At 44.3% G+C, this 20555-nt stretch overlaps 1 protein-coding gene across 5 annotated transcripts in view; it reads right to left on the reverse strand.

The window, feature by feature from the left end:
* ZCCHC17 (zinc finger CCHC-type containing 17) overlaps window positions 1–20555 on the reverse strand; it is a 63018-nt gene that overhangs the window by 4278 nt on the left and 38185 nt on the right. For 4 of the 5 annotated variants that reach the window (XR_009258280.1, XM_058718284.1, XM_058718286.1 and 1 more), the window contains 2 exons: window positions 17038–17138; window positions 15129–15274 (listed from right to left, as the gene is read on the reverse strand). Coding sequence is in view for 4 of the 5 variants with exons in the window: in XM_058718284.1 (XP_058574267.1) it covers window positions 15129–15274; window positions 17038–17138 (247 nt within the window). In the remaining variant the exon portion in view is untranslated. Of the gene's footprint in view, window positions 1–5216; window positions 5613–15128; window positions 15275–17037; window positions 17139–20555 lie in introns of those variants that run through there. The other variant, XM_058718285.1, reaches the window with a different exon arrangement.

Below are 20555 nucleotides of genomic sequence, written 5' to 3' on the forward strand. Positions count from 1 at the left end.
GTACCTGCCAACCAAAGGCACTGATTTTTGGCCCAAAATCAATCAAGTGAGCATTTATTCTTATTTATTCTTTTTTTTTTTTAATTATTTTTTTTTAACGTTTATTTATTTTTGAGACAGAGACAGAGCATGAATGGGGGAGGGGCAGAGAGAGAGGGAGACACAGAATGGGAAGCAGGCTCCAGGCTCCGAGCCATCAGCCCAGAGCCTGACGCGGGGCTCGAACTCGCAGACCGTGAGATCGTGACCTGAGCTGAAGTCGGACGCTTAACCGACTGAGCCACCCAGGCGCCCCTATTCTTATTTATTCTTAAGAATTATTCTTGAGAAATGATTAGTTCTCAAACTGAGAAGTTCACTGGGGTGAACTTTCGGGAAGTAAGATAGAGTGTAATTCCTTGATAGAATTTACCTATAATGCACCAGTTTACCATAGCTTGGAATGGGTAAGACCAGAAGAAAAAGGTTTATCAATCAACTCATAAATATTTATTTAACTTTACCTACAAAGCACTTTAGGGAGCCACAGGGGCATACAGTGTTGCTTAAGAGATAAGGAGAACACACCAATTTTTAATAGAATTCAAGCACAGTACCTACTATTTCACTGAGTAGTGGAACTTGGCACCATTCCTCCAAACCTGAGCCAACCTCGTCAAATCAGGGAATAACTCATCCGACAAGTATTCATTGAGTGCCTTCTGAGAGCCAGGAATATCCATTAATTAATTTGTCTCTTAAAATAGGATAGTCGAGTGAGGTCGGAAATCAGGGATCATGAGCCTTCAAGAAACAAATTACCAAAGATAAAAACTAATGGAGATACTAGGGAGTCCATGGCGGTAATGTTAAGCACAAAAAACATGCCATTAACACACAAGGGAAAAATCGATCATGTCTGAGGAATCTGAGGCTGGCTTCATGAGAGATAATATGTAATGTGTTATGCTTCCGAAGCATGAATATGGTTTTGGCAGGTCGAATGGTGGTGGTGGTGCTGATGGAAGAAGGAAAGTGGGGGGGAGACGGGATGAAGGCAAATGCTCGGAAGATCTTTCAGGGGGTGACAGATCACCTCCTGTGTAGCTATTTACTATGCACTGGATTCCATCCTTTCTCTTCTACTCAAAGTCATCGATCCAGGAATTGTCCTCTCTCCTGGATCAATTTCCCCCTTTACTGGCTCATTCCCACCAATAAACAAATATGCTATAATAGTCCCATGGAAAAAAAAAAACCAAAACCTGGGGGGAGGGGTGCCTGAGCAGCTGAGTGGGTTAAACATCCAACTCTTGATTTTGGCTCAGGTCTCACAGTTTCTGGGATTGAGCTCCACATTGGGCGCTGCACTGCCACAGCAGGGGTTTTCTCTATCTTTCTCTCTGTCCTTCCTCTGCTCACATGCGCGCTCTCTCTTAAAGTTAAAAAACAAAACAAAACCAAAAGCCTCCTGGGGCACCCGGTGGCTCAGTCAGATGGGCGTCCGACTCTTGATTTCGGCTCAGGTTAATTATCTCACGGTCGTGAGATCCAGCCTCAAGTTGGGGCTCAGCACGGAGCCTACCTGGGATTCTCTCTCCCCGCCTCTGCCCCTCCCCCACTTGCTCATGCTCTCTCTAAAAACACAAAAACAAAACAAAACCCTCCTGAACAACTTTAACCACACTGTCATCCCGGCACTCCACTGAAACAGCTCTTGTCCGGGCTACCAACGACCTCCACGTGGCCAAATCCACGGTCCTCGTTTACTTGACCTGCCAGACGCATCTGACACACTCCATCTTCCTTAGAACATACTCCTCACTAACTTCCACCGCATTCTCTTACTTGTCCGCTAACTTCGCTGGCTGTTCCTTTTCAGTCTCCTTTGCTAATTCGTCCTCACCTCCAGAGCCCCTAAAAGTTGGGACACTCCAGTGTTCAAAGACCTGCCCCCTTCCTAGATTTATTCTCCAGGTGATCTCACACATGAACGTAAACACCGTCTGTATGCGCTGACTCCCACATTTATCTCTCTTACCTGGGCCTTTCCTCTGAACTCCAAACGACGCATGCAACCGCCTACCGTGGGTGGGTCCGCGTGGATACCTGGCCGGGGTCACTACCGCCGCACCCTGCCCTCACGCCACCCCCTCCAGCTTTCCTCCCCACCGTCGTATGTAGCCACTCAAACCAAACCCCGACTGCTCCCCGCTCCCCTACTAACTTCTGCATTCCTTCTCCTCTCAACTCGAATCTTCCAGTCACTCAGTCCAAAACCTCTAGAGCGCTCTTCAACTGGTCTCTTCCCTACCTCACATCCAATCCGTCAACAAATTCTGTCAACTCTGCCTTCAAAATACATCCCCACCTCGACTCCCTGCTCACCACCCCCACCGCCTCTCACGGGGACTGGGAATACTGTCTGCTATCGAACGAGCTCGCTGCCCAGTCCCCACACAGCAGCCAGGATGACTCTCCTCAATGGCAAGCCAGATCACGTCGTGTCTCCAGGCAGAGCTCTGACGACACCCGCCTCCCTCTACTAGGACAGCTGCAGTCCTCACGCTCTCCTACGAGGCCCCCCATGGCCCGGTTCCCCAAACTTCCTCTCTTCTCCCTCGCTTCACCCTGGTTACTCTGGCCTCCTTACTGTTCTTTAAACATGCCAGCTCATCCCCAGCATCTGGCTACTGTACTGGCTGAAATACTCTTTCCACTTATCGGAGGGGCCTGCCTCCCCTCTTCCTCCAAATACCCACTCTGATGATGCTTTGAGAAAGGCCTGCCCTCACCACTCAGCCTGCGATGGTGAGCCACCTCTCCTCCATCCTCCCATTCCAGCACTCCCTCTCTCTCAGAATCAAATAGACTTTTCACCACAGCACTTAGCACTACCTGGCATATTGGTATTACTCTGCATTTGCTTACCAGTTCATTGGTGGTGACCCCCGTTGGAATGTAAGTGCCGTGAAGACAGGGACTTACAGTTTTGTTCACTACTGTCCCTGCAGTGACTAGAACAGAGCTTGGCACACAGAAGCTCTTTTAATGAATGAGGTTAAAGAACAGTTGTGTGTGGGAAGGAACTGATCAGAGATGATGCTGGGAGGCTGGACAGATTGTGAAGAGTCTCAAACTCAGACTTCATTCCATAGAAGGGGAATGAATCACTCAAGGCTTTTGAGTAGACCACCCTAGACAGCTCTCTGTGCTCTATCTGAATGGGTCCAGGATTGGCAACCACCTCTCTCTCGCAGATGAGCACCAGAGGACGTTCTCTGGACAAGAGGACAAAGCCAGCACTGCAGCCAAGGAATGACACTGCTATTTCTGTTCAGCAGAGAGTAATTGCAGTAGCCACATCAAAAGAAAATTATATTCTGGATCAAATATAGTTAAATGTCACTATAATTAGTGGGCAGCCTTACCTCAAGGCACATGCTATCTCATAATATCATACTGATTCAGAAAGATCCACGGTGGCATACAGTTAAGTGAAAGAAGCCAGCAACATACAGACCACAGGTTCATGGAAACATTACCCAGGGTTTCGCAACAAAAACCGCTATTCCTATTTTACCAACCACTTCATACCCCATTTCCATTTTCAACACACAGTTTCCTCTTGTTCCAATTATGCCCAACAAAAATGACTTACAATTTTCAGACACTTGGACAAAAATTGTCATGGTACTGAATGGGTTTATAGGACTAAACCAGTGCATACTAGATGTTTGGACAATTAGTGTGCATTCAGTGTGTGTATGTGTGTATTTTAATGTTTTTATTATTTGAGAGAGAGACAGAGAGCAAGCAGCAGAGGGAGACACAGAATCGGAAGCAGGCTCCAGGATCTGAGCTGCCAGCACAGAGCCCGACTCAAACCCACAGACCGCGAGATCATGACCTGAGCTGAAGTCGGACGCTTAACCGACTGAGACACCCAGGCACCCCCCAATGTGTGTATATTTGATAAAACGAGGTGGGGGCCTCTGGGCAGGAAGCTCTCATACTCTTATCCCTGTTCCCTTCATTATTACCTACTGGCACAGCAACAGGAGTCAGTCTTTGCTACTCTCCAAACTAAGGGCAGGTCTCACTGAGTCAAGGGACCTACAGAGCTACTGAGAGCAGAGATTATGGATCTATCTATTCAAAGGTAGCTAGCGTATGCCTATTATATGCCAGGCATTATGTGGAACATGTGACATCCTTCCTTTATCCTGGACCACATTCTGGTTTCCCAACATGCCTAGCACCTTCTCCTGTCTGAGAAGCTTTGCGTTAGACATTCTCTTCACCAGATTGCAAAAAAGACGTGGGACAATGAAGTAGTCTAGTAAAGAAGCAGAGATGAGGAGTGCCTGGGTGGCTCTGTCAGTTAAGTGTCCAACCCTTGATTTCGGCTCAGGTCATGATCTCACAGTTGGTGAGTTAAACCCCCCCCCCCCCACCCCCTTAGGGCTCCATGCTGACAGCACGGAACCTGCTTGGGATTCTTCTCTTCCTTGTCTCTCTGCCTCTCCCCTGCTTGTGCACTCTCTCTCTCACTCTCCTTCCCTCCCTCCCTCAAAATAAATAAATAATTAAAAAAAAAAAAAAAAAGAAGAAAGAAAAAAAGCAGAGATGAGAACCCAATAGTCTATTTCTGACTTTCTGGTTCCAGTTCTGAGTGGCCCAACCACACTTCATTTCCTGTTGCTGGATTTCTATGGGACCCGATAACCACCCCTCCTTGGAGTGGGTGCCTGTCCTTCGTCCCCAGAAATACCTTGGGTGCTTATCTTTCTCCTTCTGCTATTAGCCGTTGGGTGTAGCTGTTGTGTATAACCTTTATATCATGTGACTTGCCCGTTGGCTAGGCCTTCCACACACTAGGCACTCCCGCTACCCACTAATTTATTCAGCAGCATGGACTGCTAAAGGCATTTCCCTTCAGGTGACTCTACCTGGTCCCACATTTGGTTCCCAGAGCCAACTAGTCTGCGACAGGTATCTGAATCTGCCACTGTCACACCCCCAAAACTTGCATCACAAGTAGAAGTGTTCGCTGGTAAGGAAAGTCAATCTCCCGTTGGAATCAAAGGTTTGGAGGGTAGGGGAGCCTGGCTGGCGCTTGTGACGTCCGATCTTAGGGTTGTGAGTTGGAACCCCACATTGGTTTTAGAGATTACTTAAGGACATTTTTAAAAGTATTAAAAAAAAAAGATCTAGAAGGTAAAAGGAAACAGACAGGAGGCCTAGAATCTTGATCTATGCTTGTCAACAGAAAGAAATAGATCCACATGAAACAACAGATCAATAGATAATGTCAAATGGTTGCTAAGGGGTAGCTGGTGACAGAGCAAAACTAGCAAAAAAGTGACCTTACGAGTCCTGATAAGTCGAGCTCCTAGCAACACACAATGACATGTATAAGGCACTCAATACATATGTGCTGAGTAAATAAAGAGAGCGCTAACTGAATTAGTGGTTGACATGCAGGATATAAAAAAGAACACAGGGTGTGCAATCCAAAGGCCTGGTTCTTACTGTAGGTCCATCTCTGGTAGCCGTGTGCTTTAGGGGAGACAGCTTCTCTTCCTCTCCATTTTCCATGTAAAATGGAACCATAGTACCTACTCTGGCCACTTCACAGGAGTGATAAGGATAAAACAAAATAAAAAACATGAGGATATTTTATAAACTGTCAGCCCTAAAGAAATACAAAGTATAAAAGATAATGAAGGGATTAACAAGGAGGTGAAAAGACAACACTAGATGAGATCTTGGTAGAAACAGGTGGGGGGAGTTTTCACAGTTTCAATTCTCTAGAGCACTTTTTAATCAAAAATGACTGATGAAGTTAGAAGTTCAAATACACAAAGGTACTTGAAAAAATAACGAGATATGATGATTATTACTGTCATTGTTCATCAGACCATTCCTCTACTAAGTGAGGTGGAGGGTAGGATAAGGGGTTGACTAACCAGGTCATAAAGAGCCTCACACCTAGCTGATCCTTAATAACTGTTTTTGATGAAATGAAATACACATTTCGAAGCAGCTTTAGAAACAAAGCAAAAACTTGGGAATGCAAGCTGGTGCAGCCACTCTGGAAACCAGTATAGAGGTTCCTCAAAAAAACTAAAAAGAGAACTAACTACCCTATGACCCAACAATTGCACTACTAGGCATTTATCCACGGGATACAGGTGTGCTGTTTTGAAGGGACACGTGCACCCCCGTGTTTATAGCAGCACTATCAACAGTAGCCAAAGTATGGAAAGAGCCTGAATGTCCATTGATGAATGAGTGGATAAAGAAGATATGGTATATATATACAATGGAGTATTGCTCGGAAATCAAAAAGAATGAAATGTTGCCATTGGCAACTATGTGGATGGAACTGGAGGGTATGATGCTAAGTGAAATTCGTCAGTCAGAGAAAGACAAAAATCATATGACTTCACTCATATGAGGACTTTAAGACACAAAACAGATGAACATAAGGGAAGGGAAACAAAAATAATATAAAAACAGGGAGGGGGACCAAACAGAAGAGACTCATAAATATGGAGAACAAACTGAGGGTTGCTGGAGGGGTTGTGGGAGGGGGGATGGGCTAAATGGGTAAGGGGCACTAAGGAGTCTACTCCTGAAATCATTGTTGCACTAGATGCTAACTAATTTGGATGTAAATTAAAAAGAAAAAAAAAAAAAAAAGAAACAGAGCAAAAACTAATTGTACCAGATGTATTAAGCAATGCAAAACAACCAAAGACCCACAGAAGTGAAACAGCCACAGAACCACTTTAGGAATCTGACAATATCATTTACACACTAAAAGGTTAAAAGAGAAAGAACAATCCTTGGAACACAGAAGTAGAATCGCAGTCAAATATCAAGCTCTATTAAAGAAGTTAAATGACCTGTTTGTAGACATGTTCTTAAATGCAGAAAATCTTAAAGATTCCATGAAACAACTGTTAGAACTAATAATGAATTCAGCAAAGTTGCAGAAATACAAAATCAACACCCAAAAATCAGTTGCATTTCTACACAATAACAATGAGCAGTCCAAAATGGAAATTAAGAAAACAATTTCACTGACAATAGCATCGAAAAGAATAAACTTACAAGGAGGCAAAAAGACCTATAACCTGAAAAGTACAAAATGCTGCTGAAAGAAATTAAGAACACCACAAATAAATGGAAAAACACCCATGTTCATGGATTGGGAGACTTAACATGGTTAAGATGTCAATACTACACAAAGCGATCCACAGATCTGATGCAACCCTATCAAAATCCCAGTAACATTTTTCGTAGAAATAAAAAAATCCGTCCTAATGTTCATATGGAATCTCAAGCGATCACAAATAGTCAAAATAATCTTGAAAAAGAAGAACCAAGTTGGGGGACTGACCTATCCTGATTCCAAAACTTACTACAAAGTTAGAGTAATGAAAATCATGTGGCACTAGCCTAAAGACAGACATACAGACCCATTGGATAGCGTAGAGAGCCAGAACTAAATAAACCCTCACATATACAGTTAAATGATTTTCAACGATGATGCCAAGATAAATCAATGGGGAAAGGACAGTCTTTTCAAAAACTGGTGCTGGGAAAATTGGAGAGGCACATGCAAAAAAAAAAAAAAAAAAAATGAATTTGGAGCCACACCATATACCAAAAAACCCTCAAGATGGATCAAAGACCTAAATAAATGTATGAGTTAAAACTATAAAACTCTTAGAAGAAAACGGAGAAGAAAAGCTTCGTAACACTGGCTATGACAGTGGTTTCTTGAGTGTGACACCAAAAGCACGTGACACGAAAGGAAAAAATACGTATGCTGGGCTTCATCAAGATAAAAATTTTTGTGCATCAAAACATAATCACAGGGTGCCTGGGTGGCTCAGTCAGTTAAGCGTCCAACTCTGATTTTGGCTCAGGTCATGATCTCCTGGTTCAGTTCGTGAGATTTTACTCCGCACCTGCTTGAGATTCTCTCTCTCTCCCTGTCTGTCTGCCCCTCTCTGCCCCTCTTTCTCTCTCAAAATAAACACACACAAAATCATGTGAATGTACTTAACACTGTCACAAAAAACCATACACTTAAAAGTGACTAACATGGGAAGTTTTAAGTGTGTTTTCACCACGAGTTTTTTTTAAACGTAAACATGGAATAAAAACAGGACACTATCAATAGAATGAAAATGCAATTCAGATAATGAAAGAAGTATTTGTAAGAAGTCCTGTATCTAATCAGGGATTGATATCCAGAAAATGTAACAAACTCCCTGAACCCAGTCTACTTGAACCTAGTCTCTGACCACAAAGCCTCTATTCGGCTGACATGCACTGGGCTGTGCTGTATGCCGCCCTCTGTGCTCAGAGTTTTACATGCATTACCTCATCCTAACAACCTTATGAAGGAGATGCTTATTATTCCCATAGCGGGGCACATGGGTGGCTCAGTCGGTTAAGCATGGACTTTGGATCAGGTCATGAACTCACAGCTTGTGAGTTCAAGCCCTGCCTCCAGCTCTGTGCTGACAGCCCAGAGCCTGGAGTCTGCTTCATATTCTGTGTCTCCGTCTCTCTCTGCCTCTCCCTTGCTCGTGCTCTCTCTCTCTCTCTCAAAAATAAACATTAAAAACAAACAGGGTTCAGAGAAGGTTAGTAGTAATTAGTCTAAGTTCCACAGTGAGAACGTGGCTAAGCTAAGATTGGAACCTGGGCAACCTGTCTCACAGCCCAGGTTCTAAAGTGCCACTCTTTACTGCCTCCGCAAATCCCTCCACATTCACCTGATATTGTATAGCACTGCAAACGAGCATCATGAGACCATGTGACAAAAATGGAAAGGTGCTTATGGCAAAGTAAAAAGAGCAGGAAACAAAACTGTACATACATGTTTATTACATGTAGGTGAAACGGGCATCTGAAAACAGAAGTAGTGTGCCACAATAATACATATTCTGGGGGTGCCTGGGTGGCTCAGTCCATTGAGCGACTGACTCTCGATTTCGACCTCATGATTTGTGAGGTCGAGCCCCACGTTGGGCTCTGTGCTGGTAGCGTGGAGCCTGCTTGGGATTCTCTCCCCCTCTCTCTGACCCTCCCCCGCTCATGCATGCACACCTTTCTCTCAAAATAAATAAACTTAAAAAAAATTTTTTTAAATATAAATTCTGGCAAGGGAGTGTGGTTATGGGTTGCCTTTCTTTTGTTGTACATTTCATATTCTTATCTGTACACGTAATATTCTTATTACAACATTAAGAATAATGTTATAAAATAGTGGAAACTTCCCTTTTCCCTCTTTTTATAATTTTTTTTTTTGTATTTATTTTTGAGACAGAGAGAGACAGAGCATGAGCAGGGGAGGGGCAGAGAGAGAGGGAGACACAGAATCTGAAGCAGGCTCCAGGCTCCGAGTTGTCAGCACAGAGCCTGACGCGGGGCTCGAACTCATGGACTGTGAGATCATGACTTGAACTGAAGTCGGATGCTTAACCAACTTAGCCACCCAGGCGCCCCCACCCTTTTCCCTCTTTAAATCAAGTCCTCAGACCTCTGTGAAGAAGGCTTTAGAAACACTAGCATGAAAAACAAAGGTATGTAAGGCCAAGCCCTGCGTTAAAAAATCAGCAATACTGCAGACAGGATGGGTCGGGGGTTGCCTCTGTGAGGGAGCAAGGCTAAACGTGGCAGTGCTGAAGGTTTGCAGAGGCTCCGAGAAGACAGTGCTGGAAGCAGGGGCTTTTGTAAGTTTCTATTTCTTTGGTTCACAGGAGAACAGTACCGAACAGAAAAATATCTCCACAGTTCTAAATCAGTGTTTTCCAAGTGCCAGTCATTCCTACAATATGACAATTTTTATTCCATGTGTCTACAAACTGCTAATTTTTTACTTAAAATTTTAAAATTTTATTACTTTTCTTTTTACTTTAAGACGTTTTACTTTATTTTTTTTTTAAACAGTTTTTTTTTTTTTTTTTTTAACGTTTATTTATTTTTGAGACAGAGAGAGACAGAGCATGAACAGGGGAGGGGCAGAGAGAGAGGGAGACACAGAATCTGAAACAGGCTCCAGACTCTGAGCTGTCAGCACAGAGCCCGATGCGGGGCTCGAACTCACAGACCGCGAGATCATGACCTGAGCTGAAGTCGGCCGCTTAACTGACTGAGCCACCCAGGCGCCCCAAGACGTTTTACTTTAAAAACAACAACAACAAAAAAGTTTTACTTAAAAGGGAAACTTTATAACAATAACTATAAATAGAAAGCCTGCATCCCTTGCTGTAAGTAGAAGGGAACTATAAAAATAAATACATAGGGGCATCTGGGTGGCTCAGTCGGTTAAGCATCTTGACTCTTGATTTCAGCTCAGGTCATGATCTTACGGGGTCGTGAGATCCAGCCCCACATCTGGTTCTGGGCTGGTGGTGCAGAGTCTGCTTGGGATTCTGTCTCCTTCTCTCTGCCCTTCGCCTGCTTGTGCACATTCTCTCTCAAAATAAAAATACATCAAGAGACGAAACAATGCTTTAGCTAGATATAATTCACTGCCTGCTAAAAGCAGTAGCTGTGGGGTTAGACAGTTTGCTTTCAAGGAGGCAGTTTGGATTTTATTTTAAGTACAGTGGAAAATCACTGAAGGATTTTAAGTAGGAAGACACATGGTCTGATTGGATATATTAACAACCCTCTCTTGGAAGTTTTTTAAAAATGAGAAAAAAACGAGAAAAGACACAGAAGAACTGAACTGAACAACACCATCATCTACTTTTACCTAAATGACAATCACCAAACGCTACACCCTGATGGAACCCTTGTGCACTACTGGTAGGAATGTGAAATGATACAGTCACTGTGAAAAACCATACGGTGGTTCCTTAAAAAAAAAAAAAAAAGAAAAAAAAAAAAAAAAAAAAAAAAAAAAAAAAAAGAAAATCAAAACAATTACCAACTAATCCTGCAACTCCAATTCTGGGTATATACCCAAAGGAACTGAAAGCAGGCCTTGAAGAAATATCCATACAACTATGTTCATAGCAGCATTATTCACAATAGCCAAACAGTAGAAGCAACCCAAAGTCAATAACAAAATGAATAAACAAAATGTAGTATATATACACGATGACATATTATTCTGTCTTAAAACGTAAGGAAAGTGACCCATGCTATAACATGGATGACCCCTCAGGAAAATTTATTAAGTCAAATAAGCCAGTCACAAAAAGACAGGTACTGTGTTACTGCACTTACCTGAGGCACCTACGGTAGTCTAACTCTTAGGGACAGAAAGTGCTATGGAATTGTATGACATTTCTGGACATAAGAGACTCCATTTTGAAGCTCTGTTTTCCTTCCCAAACTGATGAACGCTCGAACTGGGACAGAACGTCAATTGTCTTACAGGCGGTTGCTCATAAAATTTCAACACGGCAACTGGTGTTCGGATCATATGAGGACAGTAAAGTTAATTAATACATACCAGGGCCAGTTTCATTTGATAGCGCAAGTAAAATAATCAATAAGAGAGTCATCAGAAGTGGCTCAAGCGGTCAACCCCAAACTAGCTGGGTCTTTCTTCTCTTCTTTACCTAAATCATGCAATTACCCCATTTCCATCTCTCTCATAAAAAACCCTGCTTTCCCTAGAAGAGTGGGACACTTCTCTGGTTATTCCAAAATCTGAGACCTCAAATAAAGGATTTTGCTCTTTTTCAGTTTTGCCCCTCTTCTCAGTTGACAACAGGATGGTGGTTCCCAGGTGCCGGGCGGGAAGAATGAGGAGTTAGCGTTCAAGGGTACAGAGTCTCAGCTGTGCAAAATGAATGGTTCCGGAGACGGTGCCGGTGAGGACAACCATCTGCACTTAATGCCAAAGAACTGTACGCTTAAACATGGCTAAAGCGGTGGGCGCCTGGCTGGCAAAGTGGCAAGAGCACGGGACTCTTGATCTCGGGGTCCTGAGTTCGAGCCCCACACTGGGTGTAGAGATTACTTAATAAAACTTAAAAAAAAAAAAAGGTTTTTTAAATGGTGAAGATGGTAAAATTTATGTAATGGATATTTTACCACAATTTTTTTTTTTAATTTTTTTTTTCAACGTTTTTAATTTATTTTTGGGACAGAGAGAGACAGCGCATGAACGGGGGAGGGGCAGAGAGAGAGGGAGACACAGAATCGGAAACAGGCTCCAGGCTCCGAGCCATCAGCCCAGAGCCTGACGCGGGGCTCGAACTCACGGACCGCGAGATCGTGACCTGGCTGAAGTCGGACGCTTAACCGACTGCGCCACCCAGGCGCCCCATATTTTACCACAATTTAAAGAAAACAACATTAACACCAAATCCAAAGGCTGCAGATTTTGCCTTGAGAAACTGGGTGAGTGGTGATCTATTCACGGAGATAGGGCAGAATGTGGAAAGAGCAGCTCTGGGTAGAAAATACAAGAGTTTTGGGGTGGGGCGCCTGGGCGGCTCAGTCGTTAAGCACCTGACTTCGACTCAGGTCACAATCTCACGGTTCCTGCGTTGGAGTCCCACATCAGGTGAGCACGAGCCCCACTTCGGGTGAGTATGAGCCCTGTTTTGGATGAGCTTGAGCCCTGCTTTGGGTGAGCCCGGCTTCTCTCTCTCTTTGTCTCTGCCCCTTGTGGGACTGTCTCTCTCTCTCTGCCCCTTGCTCACTTGTGCCCCACCCCCCCAAATAAATAAAGAGTTTTGGGGTATGTTAAGCCTGATGCAAACTTGACAATTAGATGGAGATGTTAAGTGGGCAGTTAAATTTTTTTTTAAGTGTATTTATTCTGAGAGAAAGAGGAAGAGGGTAGGAGAGGGGCAGAGGGAGATGGAGAGACAGAATCCCAAGCAGGATCCGCTGTCAGCACAGAGCCTGATGCGGGGCTCGGACCCATGAACCATGAGATCATGACCTGAGCTGAAATTAAGAGTCTACGCTTAATTGACTGAGCTGCCCAGATGGCCCTAGACAGCTGGCTTTCCAAATGTGAAGTTCCAAAGAAAAAGTCAGGGAAGAATTACAGATCTAGACAAAAATAAGGATACAAATACTTAATTGGGGATTATTAGCATATAAATAGGATTCAAAACCACAGGATGGGGTGAGATTACCCAGAGAAGAGGTAGAGAATAGAAGAGGGAGTAACAAGACAACCTTGGAGCACCCCATTATTGAGAGTGAAAGCACAGGGCAAAAAAGCATAATAATGAAAAGAATCAAGCGGTGAGGGAAACAAGGAGATGCTTAAAAAAAAAATCAGATGTCTAGACCTAAGCCTGGGAACTTGGAACTAAGAGGTGAAGGGCAAATAAAATCTCCCTAGGCTGTGAGAGCCGGGAGGGAATGCGCACGTGGCAGAGGTAGCGGGAGAAAGGAGAACTGATATTTGGAAGGTGCCACCAACAGGACTTGGTGACTGACTAGATGTGGGATGGAAAGGAGAGGAAATTAAATGACACGGTGGTTTCTTTTTGGCAGGTTACTGCTGTCATTAAAACAAGTAATACAAGGGGCGCCTGGGTGGCTCAGTGGGCTGAGCGTCTGACTTCGGCTCAGGTCACGATCTTGCAGTCTGTGGGTTCGAGCCTCGCGTCGGGCTCTGTGCTGACAGCTCAGAGCCTGGAGCCTGTTTCCGATTCTGAGTCTCCCTCTCTCTCTGACTCTCCCCCGTTGATGCTCTGTCTCTCTCTGTCTCAAAAATAAATAAAAACGTTAAAAAAAAATTAAAAAAAAAAAAAAACAAGTAATACAAGATGGAAGGACAGAAATAAGGGATTTGGGTTGTTTCTATAGTGGTGGGTCGTGTGTGTGTGTGTGTGTGTGTGTGTGTGTGTGTGAGCGCGTGTGTAGGGAGGAGGGCCGAAGAAGAACGTTAGTCATGACAGCCAACATTAATTGAGCACCTGTCAGTGCTATCTATCTATTTTGGAGAGCTGGGGCATCCGTTTGCAAAGAACACTGTCATCAAGGAGCACAAAAATCCTACGTTGAAAATTAAGGAAGTGAAGTTAGCCCAAAGCCACACAGGTGGTATGCAGCACAGAGGGCCTCAAACCTGGGTCGGATGGACTCCGAGCCCAAGTTTGAGGTACCCATGGGATAGTAGTTAGGGATGCAGGAGTCATCAAGGCAGTTAAAGTCTTAGGAGGGATGTGATCACCCATGGAGAAAATATGCAGGTCAGTGAATTATATTATCCATACACTTGACTAACTCTTACAATGGTACAACAGACCTTTTCCTCACCTACAAAAAGGAAGTAATACCTAATTTGTAAGTAATGCCACTGAAGGCAGTTTTTGTATTCCTAGGGTTGTATTACCTGGAACAAAAAGACCACTCCACAAAAGCTTGCTGAAACTGTGAAAAACCAAAACCAAAACCAAAACCAAAACCAAAACCAGAACCAAAACCAAAACCCAATAACTGGCCGCAATTAGAAAATTATTAAACAATATGAGAACAACTATTTCCTGACCAAATTACAGCATAGTTTTTTTTCGTTCCCTCTCTGTGTGGCATGCGACAAATGAACTGGTTCTTCCTGCACCACAATAGTGTCTGTTTTATGAATTGTTCTGTGACAAGTAGTACATGGGAGACAGAACTCAGTGAGACAGGACCTCTTACCTACCACTGAAAGGTTAAGTAGATCTGGAAAGACAACGTGATACAATGTATCAAGAGCCTCAAGGCCTTAACTCAGTAATCTTATTTAGGAATTCATCCAAAGAAAACATTAAGAGATGTGGCCAAAGGTTTAGGTTAGAAGTAATAATAAAATATCCAACCACAGAAAAATTATTAAATAAGCCATCATACAGACATAGGGTAGAGCATCATATGTGGCTCTCAAATCAAGTTTTTGAAGAACACTTAAAAATACGAGAAAATGATTTTGATAAGTATAATGAAAAAAGCAATATAAACTAGACTGAGTACGACCATCATTCTGCATTTAAATGTAGATGTAGCTATCTATTTATCATTACCCAGCAAAAAGATTACAGGAGATCATAATATTCTTTGTTTTTCGGGATTTCTGAAAATTTCTGCAGAAGGTACATTTTCATTTTACAACTCAAAAACGTATGGTAAATAAAATTAAAGACAGCACTCACCTTCTTTCTTTTTCTAGAAGAATTCCTTGTGGGGTCAGGCTTCTCAAACTCTGCTGACTTTGCCTCTTCCTTCTCCTCTTCTTCATCTGGTATCAGAGAATATTTGGTCCCTCCTGGTTGCATAAAACAATCCTTTGCAAAGTGGCCTGCAGAGGAGAGGCAGAAGAGGTAAGGAGGGGAGAAGGAGCCTCTCCGCTCAGCATGTGGACCTTCCCCAGAGGCTCCTGAAAGGGGCTAGCTGGTCCAGGAGGTATGACTGAATTCACTCAGAGCGGCTTCTGGGTTCAGAGCAGATTTTTCTGGCACCTCAAGATGGCATTGCTCACGCAGCCAGAGTCAGGCCAGCATCTGGTCCTAGAGCCGGGGGAACCACTGGCACTCCTGTGGACGTGGCAAAGGAGATGAGGAAGCAGGTCTGTGCTTCCTTCCACTAGCAATGGGGCTTAATTATTTTTGAAGATCTATTTGGAACTTACTCCTGACATCCAAAGGCTGCTCCAGAGAGAATGCTTAGCAGAGGGAGCTGAGTGGCAGGCCAAGCCCTACAGGAAGACAGCTCTTAGGCAGCCGGCAGGAAGGTGGCATTTGCCTCTGAGCTAACACACTGAGACAGGCAGTCACCTGGGGGCACTCAACATCCAGACGGTCAGGTCTGGCAAGGGCCTTAGAGATCATCAAGTCCAACACCGCATGTGCAGAGGATATAGAGGCCCAGAGTAGAGAAGTAGCTCAACGTCACAAAGAGAGCAGTGGAGCTAAAAGTTACCCCAGGTTCCTGCCTCCCTGCGCTGTGCTCTTCTGGCTGCACCAAGACCGACCACCTTGGGTCTCTGCTGACTGGGTCCAATTCTGCGTGTTATATTCTCCCCACGTAACACCTGGAGGATGCAAGCCGAAGGTAAGAGAACCCCACTCCCCCGGAGCCTAATGTGCTGTCAGGGGGCCCTTTAACAGCTGCCACGGAGCTGGTTTTTGTCCAAGCTTGCTACAGACCCTGTTTCGGGGGCACAGATGATCCCATGAGATCATCAAAAAGCTCTGTGTCAACTACTTTGCAACTCTGAATCCAGAAGCTGGATGGTGCCTCCAAGGGGAATACAGCATTAAGTTTTCCAAATATCTGGACTGTTCCCACAATTCCCCTGAGGAGGTATTCTTTCAATTTTATTTTTTTCCCTTCCTCCCTCTACATTAATGGTAAGTAGGGGCTTAAACCCCACCACAACAATCGGGGCACAAATCTGCTATAGAAAATTCAAGAGAGAAGGGTAAAAGGAAGGCAAGGGAGATGGGGTGACAAATTGAGGTCACTCTGAAATGAGACGCTGGCAGTCCCTCTCATGATAGCTCCGGAGAGGGAAGTCAGGCTGAGTGAGCTCTTTAACACCCGAGTAAGACTAGAAGAAACCTGAGGAGGCAGCTTCAAGGAAGAGGCCAGCCTGTGTTCTTTATTACTCAAAGGGTACTGTATTTGGAACTCTGAAGTTAAAGAGATAAAGAGGGGAGCAAGAAAGGGTTTGACTTGGATCCTTGAGGAATATATTTCCAAGTCACTTCGTTTCTGCAGAATAATAATGGTCCTTGGAGGTAAAACTTTACGGTGCTCACCATAATCCAACACTCTCCCCCCTCCTGGCGTAGTACATGGGGACCTTGCCTGGACAGGGCATCAGCCGTGAAGAGGGGGAGCGGGGTGACAGTATAGTATTCAGCGGGGCCAGCATTCCGAGAAGGAAACAGGAAGAGCACGAACTCTGGTGAGAGTCTAGTAGGAATAAGAGCAGGAGCACGTGAGGCCATCGCCAGACTCAAAGCAGGGTGAGCCACACGCAAACCAGGCGGCCTCCCGCATCCAGCAAGGGGCCATCACAAGGAGAGGAGGACTGGCACGGCAGAGGCTTCACCTTACCTTTACAGCCACACTTCTTGCAGGTGGTGTTCAGGACAGCCTCGAGGGTGATCTTCTGCCCAGTGTAATCCTGGAAGGACCGCCTCCGCCTCTCTTCCTGCCTGTAACGAAAAGGACACTGACTGACGGCCCTCTTAAGAGATGTGCCAGAGATACTAGGAGGTAATGCCGTATACTGGTTTTTTGTTTTGTTTTTTGGCAGGTAGAAGGAAAAAAGAAGGAAAAGCGTCGTGCATGAGGAGACAAGCAGTGAAAGCAGCGCCATGAAACAGATGATTTTTTTCATTCAGGACAGGCTCTGAATTAATAATTATGAATGAGACAACTTCAGCTCACCGAAGCACAGAGGATAAAGCTGTAATTACTCACCTCACTAAGCCCCCTATAACCCTGACAAGGTCACTCCTGGGGTTTAAAAGACCTCCAAACGCTTCCTAAAAAATCAGGTCCAAATCCCTTACTTTGGTGCTTGAGGCCTTTCCCAGTCTGGCTCTAACCTGCTTCTCTGGCCCCATCTTTACTTGTACGAGATGCTCTAGCCAAACAGGTTTAGTTTGCCTTCTCCAGATGGTTCGCTGCCCTCACCTGGGCAGTTCCCTCCCCCTGGAATGCTGCCTCCCCTCTCTCCTCCCACCTCACCACCCCCAAACATCTCAAGGCTCAGTCAATGACCATCTCTCCTTCTATCAGGTCTTCTCCCGAGCCCTCAGCCAGAATTCATCTCTTTGTTCACACTCCTGTAGCGCTTCTTAAAAGTTCTAAAGGTACTACTAAGGTATATGTGCAAAAAGGCGTTCATAAGCATACAGCTTGACCGGCTTTCACGATCTGAACACACCTAGGAAACCACGATTCAGACAAGGAAACAGAAGGTGGCCAGCACCTCCAAAGCCCCGCTAGTCACCATGCCTCCCCCAAGGGTAACCGCTACTCTCATTTCTAACAGCACAGTTTCATGGATTTTTGTAAATTATGTGAAGGGAATCCTAGAGTACGGACGCTTCTCTGTTTGGCTTCTTTCACTGGTTTGGGAGATTCATCCGTATTGCTGTGTGCACTTATGCGTCACCAATTCTCGCTGCTGCAAAGTATTTAGCTGTCGAGAGGTATCGGAGTAGTCTCTATCAGGAACAGTGCTTCTGTGAACTTTCTAGCACGTCTTTCAGTGAACAGATATATACGCATTTCTGTTGGGAAATGCCTACTTCCAGGGAGCAGAGGAACAGTATACTGGGCTGTAGGGCATCAGCTGTAGCGGACGCTGCCGGCCGGTTTTCCGTGGCGCTTACCAATTACACTCCTACCAGCTGCCGTGGCTTTCTTTGACCTTTACTGTAGCACACAGTACCTGCACAGAGTGGGCACTCAGGAATGTTCGATCGCAGAGTGTTACCCTCGATCACTCTTTCTTTCAAACTCAAACTGTAGTCAAACACACTTCACTCCCAGCGCACATCACACTTTATAGCCCGATCCCCTGACGTTTCTTCTCTGGACTGTGAGCCCTTTCTACAACACCTTACTTGTCTTTGTTCTCCCAGCACCTTAGCCCAAGGCTTAGCAAGCGACCACATCAATGAGTGAATGCTGAAATTTCTGTGGTCTTGACCCCAAATGTTTTTTCTTTACCTAAACCTCTTTAACTTTGAACACTGACTTCACCTAAGCTTTTCCAACTATTTTCCAGGTCTCTAGAGAGTCCAGCAAAACCAGAAATATTTTGCCAAAAACACCCCCTCACCCAGAGAAATGCAGGATGACCATATCAAAGCAGAACAAAACTGCCCACCTCACATATTTTAGTTCACAGCTTCATGGGATACACAAGCTCAAGAGAGGAAACAGAAAAGACCGAGATACTCCGTATTCTGTCCTGGTCATTCTTCAGTTCAGCTCCCACACATCTTCTCCAACATGTTCCCTGCTACCACAGGCAGAGTTAATGACTCTTCTGTGCTCCCACACCGGTTTACTCTCTGATCATTTTGTTACATTTGTTTACATTTTGGCTCACCCTCCTACCCCGAGCAGGACTTCAAAGATAAAGTCCATGTCTTACTTTTCCCGATATCTGAACAGCAAGCATGTTCTCTAGCATACCGCTGTCCCACAGAATGCAATGATGGACAAGTTCTCCAAGTTTATGTCTGTACTGCTGACTAATATTTATATCTGTGGCCACTGAGCACTTAAAATGTGGTTAGTGTAACTGACAAATTAGATACTAAATTTTATTTAATTTTAATTTACATTTAAATAACCATACGTAACTTAGTGGCTACCTAGTGGACAGTGCAGACAAGCGTCATAAGTTCTGAAAATGTCTGCCCAGCTTTTGCCCTAGGATAATCTTACTCAAAGAATAGGGGGTCACTGTCTAGCATGGGTCATGGGAGAGGGTCCTTTCAAAGAGTAAAGCTTGAGTTACAGAAACCAAGGTGAGGGGACACCTGGCTGGATTAGTGGGTGGAGCATGTGACTCTTGAGCTTGGGGTTGTGAGTTCAAGCCCCATGCTGGGTGTGGGGATTACTTAAAAAAATAAAATCTTTAAAAAAAAAACACAAAAACGGGTGCCTGGGTGGCTCAGTTGGTTGAGTGTCATGACTTCGGTCATGATCTCACGGTTCGTAAGTTTGAGCCCCACATCAAGATCTCTACGCAGATCTCCATGCAAGATATCAGCACAGAGCCCGCTTTGGAAGCTCTGCCTCCCCTGCCCTTCCCCACTCACACTTTCTGTCTCAAAAATGGATAAACACTTATTTAAAAAAAAAAAAAAAAAGGTGAGGTGAGTAGAGAGAGAAATGGGAGTTACTTGTCAAGAGGCATAAAGTTTCAGTTAAACAAGATGAACTAAGTTCTAGAGCCCTGCTGTACAACACCGTACCTAGTAAACAATACCATAAGTACACTTAAGATTTTGTTAAGAGGGTAGATCTCATGGTAAGTATTCTTCCCACAATAAAGCTCATTTTTCTTAAAAACCAGGGCAGGATCTTGGGGACATAACTTGAGAAAGTCACACACTTCATGGCGTTCAGATGTCCTCATCTGCGGAGCTGAGTTTCAAGTGATTATGAGCTGCAGCTTAAACAAATCCTCATTATAATCAATTCCAACATTCTGTGGGTCCTAACATACTACAAGCCAAACGTAAGTCCCACTTAATACTCAATTCAACAAACATGTCATTTACCACATCTCCCTTTCTGTGCTGTCATCGCGCTGCTTTAGGCTTCTAACTACATCACATCTAAATAGCAATAATCCCCTCATGGGTCTCCCTGCCTCCAAGTTTCCTTCTCCAATCCATCCAGTGCACATAGTTGAATTAAACTTTCTTTTTTTCAGTTCAACTATTAAGTGGTAGGCATTGGTGCGAGTACTAGGGATATGAGTAAGTACGTTAAAATGACAGAACATGGTCCTTCTCCTCAAGGAGCTAACAGACTAGCAGCAGAGGGAGACATACACACGGGTAACTACAGTGGTGAACCATAAATACTCTTTTTTTTTT

Source organism: Neofelis nebulosa, chromosome 2, assembly GCF_028018385.1.
Source record: "Neofelis nebulosa isolate mNeoNeb1 chromosome 2, mNeoNeb1.pri, whole genome shotgun sequence".
Lineage (NCBI taxonomy): Eukaryota > Metazoa > Chordata > Mammalia > Carnivora > Felidae > Neofelis > Neofelis nebulosa.